The following is a 14,206-nucleotide window of genomic DNA, read 5'->3' as shown; positions in this document are numbered from 1 at the left end:
GACCACATGATCATCAGAGCTTATCATCACTCCATATGCTCGCTACATCCCCAGAATCTCCTCACTAGCTTTGTTCCAAACCTTAAAAAAACCCCACCAACTCTATGATGAGCACTTCTTTTTCCAGCAGCAGCCTTAAAACTTGCCGTTATTTACCAGTATGTGTACGAAGACTTGTCTCAGGTGCTGGACAGGACTGGGAGGTAGGTAGGTATGTGTTTGCATTGAGAAAGAACTAAAAGATCTGATAGCAAGACATGTGGGTCTGGTATAAAGCCACATCACAGTGAGGACGCAAACGAGACAGTCACTGACATGCACAGTCCATAACAATGTGGAGCGCACATGGCAAATATGCATTCTTCCTTTCAGTGCCTGAAAATATTCGGGCCATAAAGAGCATGTGGACAGCTTGTTTCCTGATCTCCAGCAAAATGTGAGGGCCCAAAATTGTTTGCCTGTTGAAATGTGGCGTGTTGGCTGAAGCAGAGGAGGAATCTTCCAGGCCTAGAAAACAGCCTAAGAATTTCTGGGAACTGGCAATGACATATCTGGGTTTTTTTTGTTGTTGTTGTTATTTGTGTATTTTTCCCTAGAATTGTCATGCTTTGTGTAAAATCGCTGAAAGTATTATAGTACTAGTGTTATTCTGGTGTTTAGTTTTGTTTGGTAACAAAAGGTCTTAACTCTTGTCGAAAAGAACATTATCTATCAAGATTTTCATTTTATGTTTCATTTCCTTACTCTTTTCTTTTCTTTTTTTACCAGAGGCCGTTGTGTCAGTGTTCAGCATTGAATTTATTTGTAATGCCACACTCTACAGTGGTAGTTAATGGCTCATATGTAATTAGACTCTTAGGAGTTTATAAATTTGTAGTTTATCATAGGTTCTTCTGTTTTACCTAGCCTACTCATGACAATATATTCAAAGAAAAGAACCCCCAAAATGTTATTTTACTCAAATGTTTATATCTTAAAAGTACACTATATTGCCAAAAGTTTTGGGATGGGGTTGGGCTCGGCCCCTTAGTTCCAGTGAAAGGAACTCTTAATGCTTTAGCATACCAAGACATTTTGAACAATTTCATGCTCCCAACTTTGTGGGAACGGTTTGGGGATGACCCCTTCCTGTTCCAACATGACTGCACACCAGTGCACAAAGCAAGGTCCATAAAGACAAAATTAGAGCGGAGACTGTGAGTCAGGCCAAAACGTGGACGTCTGCCTTTACATGCACGTGAATGTAATATGGAGTTGTCCCGCCCTTTACAGTTATAACACCTTCAACTCTTCTAGGAAGGCTTTCCACAAAGTTTAGAAGTGTGTTTATGAGAATTTTTGCTCTAGAAGCGCATTTGTGAAGTCAGGCACTGATGCTGGACAAGAAGGCCTGGCTCACAGTCTCCACTCTAATTCATCCCAAAGGTGTTCTATGGGGTTGAGGTCAGGACTCTGTGCAGGCCAGTCAAGTTCCTCCACACCAAACTCACTCATCCATGTCTTTATGGACCTTGCTTTGTGCACTGGTGTGCAGTCATGTTGGAACAGGAAGGGGTCATCCCCAAACTGTTCACACAAAGTTGGGAGCATGAAATTGTCCAAAATGTCTTGGTATGAAGCTGAAGCATTAAGAGTTCCTTTCACTGGAACCATTTAGAAACAAGAATAAATTAGATCAAGCACGAGCAACCTGTGATTTGGCTTACAGGTAGCACACTGTCACAGCAGGTGTAACAGAAAATTAATCAGTACCTTCTGGCCATCTAGAATCAAAATTTTACAACCCTGTTAATGTTCTAGTGGCCAAGAATTTATTGAATGAGCATCGTTCCACTTAATGCTGATAAACAGTTGCACAATATATTAAAGTATTTAACATGCACAATATTGTTTTTGTAGAAAAGCGCTAACACATCATTCCATATGGGATTTTTAGTTCTCAAATTCAGAAGAAAGTATTACTATTCCACTAGACCTATAATTAATCAGCTGAAATAAATTAGGTTAGAGGGTTTTACAGAAGCCAGCTGATCTGAGCAGCAACCACATGGACTGAAAGGAGAGCAGGGACTCTTCCGACAGAAAGAAGTGCTAGAAATGTGGATATATTACCACTTGATCCCCTGCTTCATAACAGTCATCAGTGGTTAAATCCATGCTGAGAGCATTAGCCAGTCCTGCAGTGATGGAGTGACTTCAGTGTTCTCCTGCTGCCTAGTTAATGGAATTTTCCCTTGGAGATGATACACACTGCCTTCTCATGAAAATGGTGAACACAGAAACAGAAAAGATCACGGGATGGAAATATAGAAGAGATGCTTTCAAAGATTGCTGTTGCAGTAGTCTCATAATAGCCTTACAATTATCCATCGACGGAAATTCAGATAGGCTTGAGGAACGAGATGTGTTTTCGCTCAGTTATCGTTCTCTTGAAGCTGTCTAATCCAAGACCTCCACCTGGTGGTGAGCACAGAGCACATTTACCCCCTTCCTCTGGCCCATTTTCCACTGCTGGTGGTAAAGTGTTAACCACAATAATAGAGGTAAGTAACCTGACATGGAAATGTGCATCAATGTTTTCAAGAAACTGGAACCACTACTGCACAGCCCATGCTGCAAACTATAAAGAGAAAAACGTTGCCAGAGGCCTTTGTTTCTCTTTCAGATAGACCTACGCCAAGCTTCAGAAGATTTGTTCAGGGAGAGGAATCTGAATTATGTAGTGCACCATGTGTAGCCAGGATATTGAGGGGCAGAAGAGACATACTTGACATTTCTCTGAGTGTATGATTATAGCCACACTGGTGCCCAGGGAAAGATGTGGGCAGTTAAAGTGCATTCCCTGTTATAAACCATTCCGCAACTATGTGACAGAACTGCTGAAAGGGCAAATGGGTACGTCAGTGACTGTGTCTCGCATAGAAATGTGCAGGCAGCAGTTTGTAAGTTCAAGTCACGTAAAATTGTGGATGAAATTGTGGTAAAGCGCTTATATATTACTAAAATCATGACATGACAGGATCTTTTTGCACACAGCTTGATGGGTTTCTTTTTTTTTCTGCTTCAGTACTTTTTAACCAGACAATAAAATATTATTGTGCTTGTAAAAGAAGACCTACTCCTGTTTTATAATGCTTGATGGAATCTTTGGTATTCTTCCATTCAGAGTTTTATTGTGTTTCTAAAGACAGCATTTCATCCCGAGAGGAAGGACGGTGGATTGTGCAGACTTCTCAGACACATAGAAGTCAATGACGGTCCATCAAAATGTTTTATATTCATGTTTATTGAAATGGTGGTTTAAAAACACTGGGAAAAAGAGAAGACCATAGAAAGAATGTAGAGAATTTCAAGAAAAAATACATGCGAAAGTGAAAGAAGATATGCTTCATGTGCAAAAATTATCTCTCTCTTTTTGCTGGATGAGGCAATAATTCAGATTCATGAGCAACACTCTTGATTGCATTTGAGGCGGTTAATTGACTGAAACGTTATGCCGTATTTTATTAGTGCAACTATTTTAAAATTCAGTTTTAAAGATAAGATCTAATGAATAATATGAAACCTAAGGTTGTTCATTTCAGTCCAGTATTTAACAAACCCTTGTCTTGTCTACAACAATACACAGATAGATAACTGAGGGGGATTCCCTAACATCTGGCATCATGTCAAGTCTCCAATAAGGAAGAACACACTGAATGAAAGTCCTGCACAACATGGAAACGTGGAAAAAAAAGTAAAAACAAAAAAAATAACAGGAAAACAGGACACTAGCGAATCTATATGTAGACTTCCTGTAGTACGTGGACGAGCAGGCGGTTTCCTGTGAAGCCAGACTGGGGAGAACCTCTTTTAGACTAAAAGACTGGACACAAGCCATTTCTGAGTTGTTTTCCTCCAAGGTGTGGCTTTAGATAGCTTAAAAAGGAGAACGCTAGTCACCGGGGGAGTGTGGCAGTTAAACGCTAGCAGCTTAAGCAAGGATAAACTTCGCTTTCCTTATCCAAGAGGCTTATCCAAACCTTAGAGAGATGAATTATTTGGACACTTGAAGACGCAAGTGAAGAAATGCATGTGTCACGCATGTGTCGATTTTTATAAGAAAGCACTGATATCTACAACCAGATAATATCTCCAGAATTTGCACATATTCTGATAATGTTAGGTTTTTGCTTCAATGATGCATAAAGGGAAAGCCTGACTAATAAACCCCTGGCTAGGATTCTGCTATTGAAAGTTGAGGAGTCAGTCTTTCCCTTGTTCCTTGTTCCCTTAATTAGGGGTATGGGGCAGTGGGGCATTCTGGGAGTGCCGTTTTTCGAGTAGGCTCTTGCGCAAATGTTCCGTTGACTTTGGCTGTTTGTTTCCCAAAGACACTACGCTCTACAGGCATTCCAGCTCCACCGACACAAAGACTTCTTTTCAATGCATTTAATCCCTGAAGAGGGGAAAGGGGGCCTGGCCCTCCTCCACCACTGGCAGTGACGTGGATACTACACACACACACACACACATACACACACACACACACACACATATACACACACACACACTTATACGCTTACACACAGCCTTCTGCAGCAAAATCCCAAAAGAACTGCTCAACAAATGAATCTGTTTAGTATTTTTCCCTCAAAACGATTAACAACGTATAAGGAAAATATTCTATTAGGATAATATTATGAATATTCTAATCGTTCAGATGGGTTTTTTTTCTTCTTTCCTCTTTATCAGCAGATCTGACCGTAAAACAGACAGCATTATTGCTTCTGTGGTAACAATTTACACAGGCTAGATGCTCCAAATAAACACCCGTGTAATAAAATGTGTGTAATCGCTGATATAGTGACGTTTGTTTTGTGTATTGTTGAATGAATAATTTATTTCAATAATTTAATTATACTGATTCCCCCAGATTCAGTATAATTAAAAGTCTGAGTTAAGCTAAGCATTACACGGATAGAAGGCTAACTAATTCGATTTGGAGAACAGCAAATGTAACTGTAAATGGATAAAAATGCTGTTGTGTAAAGAAAAGTAAAACAAATCTACGTTTTCGCACCACCTTGTTGGTTCATATTCTGCTCCACCCCTACTGTATTTGATTTTTATTGTATATTCTATTACTTATTCACCTGCTTATTCCAAAAAAAAAAAAAAAGATTTCTTCCAAAGGAGTCTTTCAATCTCCAGGCACTCATCCCAACACATAATGCTGCTCTGTGTATGCAGTAAATGCTGGGTGGTGCGCAGACAAATCGTTGCATCTGGCAAACTCAAGGATAATTAAGAGCTAATTTGTTTAGGTTCGATTTGTGAAATAAACATAAATTAAAAAGTAAAAATTTCCCAACTGGTTCTTCTTTATATGTTTTTTTTCCCAGTGAGACCTCAATTACACAGCAGAGAACACACATACAGAACATAATTTCATTTATAGCTCAATTCTCCTCTGAATACAATTTCTCTTCTCTCAAAATCCCATTTGTCACATGTAGGAAAAGCATCCTGTTTTGGTCCAAATGTCTTGAGCAGGATTTGTCAAATCAAGACAGTCTCGCTGGGCTAAAAGTGTTGTTCAGACATTGTGAGTTGTGCCAAGTGGTGCTTCTATCCTCGCTGCCAGATACAGGCTTTCTTATTCAATGCCAAATCTCCCAGAGTCTCCTCTAATCCATTTGAAATATACACACAAAAGGGTAGTCCAAGGCCAGGAATTTTGATTGAGGCACAAAGTGGCAGAGGAATGGGACAAACAGCAGAGACCCCTCTTTAAAGTATAGAACAACGTCAGGACTCACCTTTTCACCACTACACTGCAGGAATAAGGCTAAGAGCAAGTCAAGTATCCTCGAATCACCCCGGGTATGCCAGCGTACGCCTCATCATTTAGTAGAGAACATAATAGAGGAACCGGCAAATCCATGAGGCCCTGTGTGAGGATTCAGAGAGAGAGCGAAGAGCCAAGCCATGTTCTGGATGCTGAAATGTGAGGAAGTGCTGAGGAGCAGGATGAGGACATGGAGGCAAGGAAGAGGAAGCAGCTTTAGAAATCTCTTTAGCTAATGGAAATTTCGTCATTTATCTCCTTCCTGGAAAAAAAAAACCCTTTCCTAGAGCGCACCTCTCCTCGGAGTCTATTTCCCATCAAAATTACATTTTCCCATTAAAATGTCCCAGTGGTTTAGGAAGAATGAGATGTTTTGGTGTATTATAGGGAATTTAGAGGCTGTGCAGTTCAGCAGTTAGACAGAAATGATTTAGGTTTAGAAGCAATATAGAAAAACTATTGCATTATTCCAAAATGCCTATTTATTTCCAGAGCTGCTCATGACAACACACACACACAATCTGTAGAAGCATTGTCATTGTTGTTGTTGTTATTGCCATAGCAGCATACAGTTGGATATTTCACATGCTGGTTGAGATTTAATAACCAAATTATTTATGTGTTGAAAATTATTCAGTGTTTGCTGATTAAAACACTCTAAAAAGGAAAAGATTGAATCTGCTCGATTCATACAAGACACATTCCTGCTTAAATTTAATGAAACCTAATTGGATTAAAATGATTCACATGAACTCAAACAGACATTTCTCTCTCCTTTTTTTTTAGATGTGTAAAGTACAGAGGGACGGCTCATGTTGGATGTTTGGGGGACAGAATTAGGGAGGTCAGATTAAGGTGGTTTGGACATGTCCAGAGGAGGGAGAGTGAGTATATTGGTAGGAGAATGTTGGACATGGAGCTGCCAGGCAGGAGGCAAAGAGGAAGGCCAAAGAGGAGGTATATGGATGGAATAAATGAGGATATGAAGCTAGTGGGTACAAGTGTTGAGGATGCAGAAGATAGGGATAGGTGGAGAGAGATGATTCGCTGTGGACACCCCTGAAGGGAAAAGCCCAAAGAAGAAGAAGAAGAAGAAGAAGAAGAAGAAGAAAATACAGTCCTGATGGCATTGGACAATGACTGGACATTTTTGTTTTGTTTTGGCTTCAGCACATTAGTTGAAACAATGACTAAAGAGCAGAGCAAGAGGTTTCGTTTAAATTCTAATCTAATTCAATTCAATTTATTTGTAGAGCAATGCACGTTGTCTCAGCAGATGATAGAAAAAATGACAAAGTTAGTATTTATCCATAATGAGCAAGCTTGAGGTGATGGACGTGAGGAAAAACTCCCTGAGATGAAACACTATCTTTCCAAAAGTTTCGGGACACCCCTCCAAATCATTAAACTCAGGAGTTGTTTTTCAGGGGTTGGACTCGGCCCCTTAGTTCCAGTGAAAGGAACTCTTAATGCTTCAGCTTCATACCAAGACATTTTGGACAATTTCATGCTCCCAACTTTGTGGGAACAGTTTGGGGATGACCCCTTCCTGTTCCAACATGACTGCACACCAGTGACCAAAGCAAGGTCCATAAAGACATGGATGAATGAGTTTGATGTGGAGGAACTTGACTGACCTGCACAGAGTACTGACCTCAACCCTATAAATCACCTTTGGGATGAATTAGAGTGGAGACTGCGAGCCAGACCTTCTCGTCCAACATCAGTGCCTGACCTCACAAATGCACTTCTAGAGGAATGGTCAAAAATTCCCATAAACACATTCCTAAACCTTGTGGAAAGCCTTCCCAGAAGAGCTGAAGCTGTTATAGCTGCAAAGGGCGGGCCAACTCCATATTACATTCATGTGCATGTAAAGGCAGACGTCCCAAAACGTTTGGCAATATAGTGTATGAGGAATAAACCTTGAGGGGAATCAGGCTCAGAAGGAAACCTCATCCACATTTGAGTGACACTGGACAATACATAATGTAAATGTTGATAATGTCCTTTAAGAGGATCTAAGAGATTAGTTCACACTCACTAGAGCAAAGCAAGGGAAACCTTAATAAAGGTTTATAAGGTTTAAAATAAAAAACACAGGGACAGCAAACAAACAGGTCCACTGAAAAATGTGAGTGGAGTACAGATATGGTGAACATCATGACAAGAAGGTAGGACTGAACATAGGAATGACAAGCAACTGAAGATTATATTAGTATAGGGACAAGAAAAACTGACCATGAATGTTTGGGTGAAGATAGCACAAGCTGAATCTGATTCATGAATCCAGTTGAGCAACTTAATACAAGACTGAAGGAAGGTGACTTTACCTGCTAGATCACTGTGCTGCGCTGCAAAAGCCAGTGTTCATTTATTTACTCATAGTTTCATCAAATGAGGGAAATTACATACACACTTTGAATAAGGGTTCTTTACATGTTCTTTGCAAAATTAGGGTTCACCAAGCACAATATATCCTGGAGATCAAAACCAAAACCTGAATTCCTGTCTGCACTGGACATAAAGTGTGAATGCATTGCAGTTAATTGTGACATAATTAACTAGGTTGTTAATTAACAAAATAATTCTCATACAATGACAGTTAATTATTGAGTTTGACCTAGGTTCATTCAGAGATATAAAATCACACCTGAGATGTTTCTGATTCAAATGTGAACAAGACAATCTAATTGGGGTAACCATGGACAATCGACTGTCCTTTTCCTCCCATGTTGCTAATGCCACACGCTCATGTTGGTTTCTTCTGTACAACATCAGAAGGATTCGGCCATTTTTATCCACACAGGCCACTCAGGTGCTTGTTCACTCACTGGTCATTTCTGGTCATTTCTGTTCTGGACTGTGACTGGACTATTGCAGCTCTCTATTGGCAGTTCTACCTCTAAATGCAGTTTGTACTCTTCAAATGATCCAAAATGCAGTTGCATGACTTGTTTCCAACCTCCCACACCTCCCTACTGCTGCTCCTCCACTGGCTTCCAGTAGCTGCATCAGATTAAAAACACTGACACTTACCTACAAAGCCAAGAATGGACCAGCTTCATCTTACCTCAGAGCTCTTATTACTCCTCACACTGTATCTCGCTCCCTCAGATCCACTAGCACTGCTCCCACCATCTCTCAGGGTAAGAGGTAGGTATACATCTAGACTCTTCTCTGTTCTGGTGGTGGAATGAACTTCCCCTAAATGTCCGTACTGACCGTCCACAATCGCCGGATGAAGACCTACCTCTTCCTGAAACACTAGCTCTTGTGTTCCGTGTGTGTTTTATGTCTTGTTGTATTTTGATGTAAAACAAAAAAAACCTCCTAACTCACTGTTTAGGGTGATGGTATCCTAAATCTGTGACCTACTGAACCAGTGTTAATGTACTCATTGATAGAGACTTCAAAGCACTCTTGGACGTTGCTCTGGATAAATGCCAAATGCCAATGGATGAATGGATGGATGGATGGATGGATGTGTGCCATGATAAAAGAAAAGAGCTTAGCCTTAAATATTGGGTTATAAAGACCGAGATTTTTCCACAGCCATGAACGAGCTGATCGTGGAAATGCCTCTCATCTCTCTTATTGGCCTGCTCTGTTTTGAATGCCAGAGTAGTCGTAGAGGATGTAATGCAAAATTAAACAAACCAGGCCACTTTTATCTCTGCATGTCTCTTCATTCAGAATAAACAAGGTCAGTTTGATGAAACTGGATGGAGATGTTAAGAACTGCTGGACGGCAGCAAACTAAGGAAACAAGTCATGGCTGCTAATTATTTAATTCACTCAAGAAACTATGTGGTGAGTAGCAGTGAGTAGCAAACTGCCAGATAACAACAACTCTCTGTTAAAGGATACACTGATGGCATGTTGTACAAATACCAGAACTACATTAATATCGATGATGTTATAAAGCATTTAATTTTTAGAGCACTCCTGCATCTAGTACTACACTGGATCAACCTACAGGCGAGCTGACCCCACCATCTAACATCTAACCTTAATAATTTCAGAAAAACTACATTTACACTAATAATCACTTATCACAAATGTAATCCATTAGCCAAGACATTAGCATATGATTGATTTATCTAAATTAAATAAATAAATCAGTTATAATGTGCAATTAAACCTTGATGCTTTGAGCCACACCCCCTGAATCTGAATCATATACTGATTAAGCTGTTCTAACAGAGCAGTATTGTGTGGTTAAAAAGTCAGGCTAATATCTCACATGTAAATGCATACATACCTGTGTTTTTGCCTCTTTTTATGAACTAATAATCTTATATAGGCTGAAGAGAAAATCCAAAATCCAAACAGAAGTGGCGTGTGGCTCTGTATTTACAAAATCAGTCAATCAGTCTTGCACTTGAATTCGGTTCTGAGTTTTATTCACTACACCTCTCTCTCTCTCTCTCTCTCTCTCTCTCTCACTCTCACATTTACCCTCCCAGGCCTCCTGTGCCATCAGCCCCTCCTAGTCCGGCACAAGGCCGTCATTATCCCAGCCAAAGAAATCCTCACTTGTTCCTCATCTTTGCAGGAGCCCATGTTAGAAGACTTGGTCCGTTTATAGATTCGGTGGAAAAATCCAGAGCTGAATCTAAAGTGAAGTCTTTTCAGACTAGCCATGAGGAGCAGATCGCTCTTTGGTCAGGAAGGAGTTCCAGGCTCAGCAGAGCTCAGGTCTGTCTTTGACATGCACTTCCTTGTGTTCCTTTAGTTTTCTGTGATGTTTACTTTGCAGTTACTGACCTTCACTGACCCTGTGCACTTTTCGTGCCCTTCTGTTCCAGCATCTAACCAAAGACATGCATTTATTCCTTCACAAGTAATTTATGACCCCTTAGATCATATTAGAGGAGATTTCTAGGAAATTTCTACAAAAAAAAAGGCTCAGGTAATACAAAGCACACACACACACTCACACACACACACACACACACACAAAGGGCCACACAATGAGTAAATGAAAAATAATGCAGTATTGCACTGTACTAAGGTAGACTATAAGGTAAAAATAAAATGTACACATGATTAGTGATATTAAGAACAATAATATGATATATCAAACCCTCTACTCTGTCGCCAGTCTCTCAGGGATCTGTATGAACATGCATTCCTCCGAGTCTGATTAAAGAAACACCCGTGCTAAATATAAAAGCCTCGGATAGATGATCAAGCCTGTAATAACCACTTGGAAGTCACTGGACATCTAAACACAGGGGTTAAAATACTTTTGATGCTAAATACGTTTAGTTAAAGGGTCATTAAAAAAATTGCATAGATAACACAATAACACATCAATGTCACCTTTTAAGTGCGTTCATTTATAGGAATTTATCTAGTTAAAGGAACATTTAGAATGCACATATTTAACAAATGTCATATTTCTAACAAATGAACAGACTGTAGTTTATTATACTGTATAAAAAATAATTTGGTTTAAGTATATGTACACTGATCAGGCATAACATTATGACCACCTGTCTAATATTGTGTTTGTCCCCATTTTGCTGCCAAAACAGCCCTAACCTGTCATGCACTGTATATTCTTACACTTTTCTATCAGAACCAGCATTAACCTCTTCAGCAGTTTCAGCAACAGTAGCTCGTCTGTTGGATCGGATCACACGGGCCAGCCTTCGCTCCCCACGCGCATCAGTGAGCCTTGGCCGCCTATGACCCTGTCACCGGTTCACCACTGTTCCTTCCTTGGAACACTTTTGATAGATACTGACCACTGCAGACCAGGAACACTCCACAAGAGATGCAGTTTTGGAGACGCTCTGATCCAGTGGTCTAGCCATCACAATTTGGCCCTTCATCAAACTCGCTCAAATCCCTATGCATATCCATTTTTCCTGCTATGTTTATATGGTATTGGAATAGGTTTTAATGCAAATCTACACAGTATTTTTCTCTAACCAACAATTTTCAAGTCAAACCTTGTCTAAAGTGGATCACTGGAAAGCCGATCTATCCAGTGGCTGGCACTGATTCCCATGATGTACAGTAGTACACTGAAGTCTGTGATGGTTCCAGGATAGTTTCAAATCAGCACTGAAACCACATTTATTATTCTGAAACTATTGTACAAACATTAAAATGATCATTTCAATAGTTATTCCCACAACATTGTTCATTTCTCTTAACGTTTAGACAAAAAAAAGCCTTGTAATGTCATTGAGATGTCTGAATATTTCCCCTTTATGGAAAACTCACACTAGACTCATTGCATAAATGTTAAATAAACATCTCCTTACACAAAGCTTTACCATAGCAACTATTATGTATTGTAGTGTATAAATATTGAAATTAGCTGTTGTAGAATTTGTAAAAACTACATTATCTCCTCATCATGGCACCTGTTAGTGGGTGGGATATATTAGGCAGCAAGTCAACATTTTGTCCTCAAAGTTGATGTTAGAAGCAGGAAAAATGGAGAAGCGTAAGGATATGACCGAGTTTGACCAAAAAGGCCAAATTGTGATGGCTAGACCATTGTGACGGTGTTCCCAGTCTGCAGTGGTCAGTATCTATCAAAAGTGGTCCAAGGAAGGAACAGTGGTGAACCGGCGACAGGGTCATGGACGGCCAAGGCTCATTGATGCACGTGGGGAGCGAAGGCTGACCCGTGTGATCCGATCCAACAGACGAGCTACTGTTGCTCAAACTGCTGAAGAAGTTAATGCTGGTTCTGATAGAAAGGTGTCAGAATACACAGAGTTGTTTTGGCAGCACCAACACAATATTAGGCAGGTGGTCATAATGTTATGCCTGATCTGTGTATTTTACCGTGTAGTGACGCTGCCACCTAGTGGGACTGTAAACAGGTTCTCTTTTTCAAAACTTCAATATAATGCCCACACTACAAGATTACCCACAAGCCATGTGCACTGCTATGACTAATAAGGCTCTGTGTGTTAAACAAGAACTTAAGCTAATCTCTCCCTTGTAACACCAGGGTTTGAAAAACACACACATGCCAGGTTGAGCACAAAAGGAAGGCCACTGTTTGTTCTGTTCAATGGGTCACAGGAAAGAAATTCCTCATGTCCATCCAGATTGAGTCTAATTGCCTCTGTGTGTGTGTGTGTGTGTGTGTGCTCAAAGCATCTTCAGCTCTCGGGATACTGAACAGGAGGAAGTAGAGAGGTGAGGAGGAATTTCACTGGATCTTACTTTCACTACAGGAAAAGTCCAGATCTCTTTTTTACAAGGGGGTCAGTCAGGCACAGGCACTTGTTTGGACAAAATTCGTCCAGAGACATACTGTCACTTTCTCTGCTACATTCCTCACATGGGGAACTTTACTAATGACCCTACATCCACTTCTCAGCAGAAGAGTAACAACATTTCGGTAACCGTTCCATGTCAGGTTGGCAGGATCAGACGTTAAACAAAACAGACAGAGGGGTGAAAAAAAATCTGTGACCGCACTGACCACATTTTATTTATTTCCAAGAAGGTTTTAGAATTTTAAAATAAAGAAAGGAAATCTTCAGTATTGTTAAGGAATATTTAATATACCCTATTTAAATGTAAACAGCTGTGTGATATGGAGCATGATAAATGCCTCGTGCTAAAGGTCAGATTTTCCTCATGTCCAATCTCTTCTGTTGAAGCGTGAGTTCAGACCACAATCCGACACGTCAGTACATGAAACGGTGCCGTGTTCGTGATCAAAACACACAATGCAACTGCAAAACGTGTGAAACAAAGTGCATGCACATCTAACATATTCCACCTCAAATCTTAAACAAGAAAAGCAAGAGGTACCTGGAAGCGGACTTTCTTCAGCATCATGCTAGAGTCCAGATTTGCAGACTTGATTTAGAATCCAAAGCAGGAATGAATTCTGACTCAAACAACATCAGAAAGATTTCTGCAGCTCATGGAAAAAAATGGTTCTCAAATGGGTTGTGGGTGTAAAATATTTTGACTGGATCTCCAAAGAATGTGAAGGTAAAGCAGTGTTGACCTGGTGGGTCTTTAGTCTTTTAATCCTGCTCTCTCTCTCTCTCTCTCTCTCTCTCTCTCTCTTTCCCATTCTCTCATATAAGCCCTTGAACAAAGCCTGGCTCCACGCTTATCTCCTTGCTCATTCATCCAAAAAAAGACCCACCCTCTTTTATGACCAGGAGAGCAGTCATTAACACCCCTTCTGCCACTCCGCCACCAAGTAACCCTCAAATAAAGGTACACTTCATCCCCCACTCCCTAGCCAAGCCTACTACAGTAACTCTGGCAACACCAACACAGCTGTCTCCTCACATCACACATCCTGCTGTCAGTCGCCCATAATTAGCCTACTGATAAAGACCATTTGTATTTAAATTAGTAGGTTCCTTCATAGGC

The 14,206-nt window shown here is 40.3% G+C and overlaps 1 protein-coding gene across 1 annotated transcript in view; it reads right to left on the bottom strand.

Moving 5' to 3' along the window:
* Window positions 1-2,403, bottom strand: part of phldb1b (pleckstrin homology-like domain, family B, member 1b) — a 75,533-nt gene extending 73,130 nt beyond the window's left edge. Inside the window, exon 1 of the mRNA XM_058414454.1 lies at window positions 2,113-2,403. Within this exon, the coding sequence (XP_058270437.1) occupies window positions 2,113-2,157 (45 nt within the window). The 5' untranslated portion in view covers window positions 2,158-2,403. The remainder of the gene's footprint in view (window positions 1-2,112) is intronic.
* Window positions 2,404-14,206: the final 11,803 nt, after the last annotated feature.

This window comes from Hemibagrus wyckioides, linkage group LG17, assembly GCF_019097595.1.
Source record: "Hemibagrus wyckioides isolate EC202008001 linkage group LG17, SWU_Hwy_1.0, whole genome shotgun sequence".
NCBI classification, from domain to species: domain Eukaryota; kingdom Metazoa; phylum Chordata; class Actinopteri; order Siluriformes; family Bagridae; genus Hemibagrus; species Hemibagrus wyckioides.
This window is presented reverse-complemented; position numbering and strand designations above follow the sequence as displayed.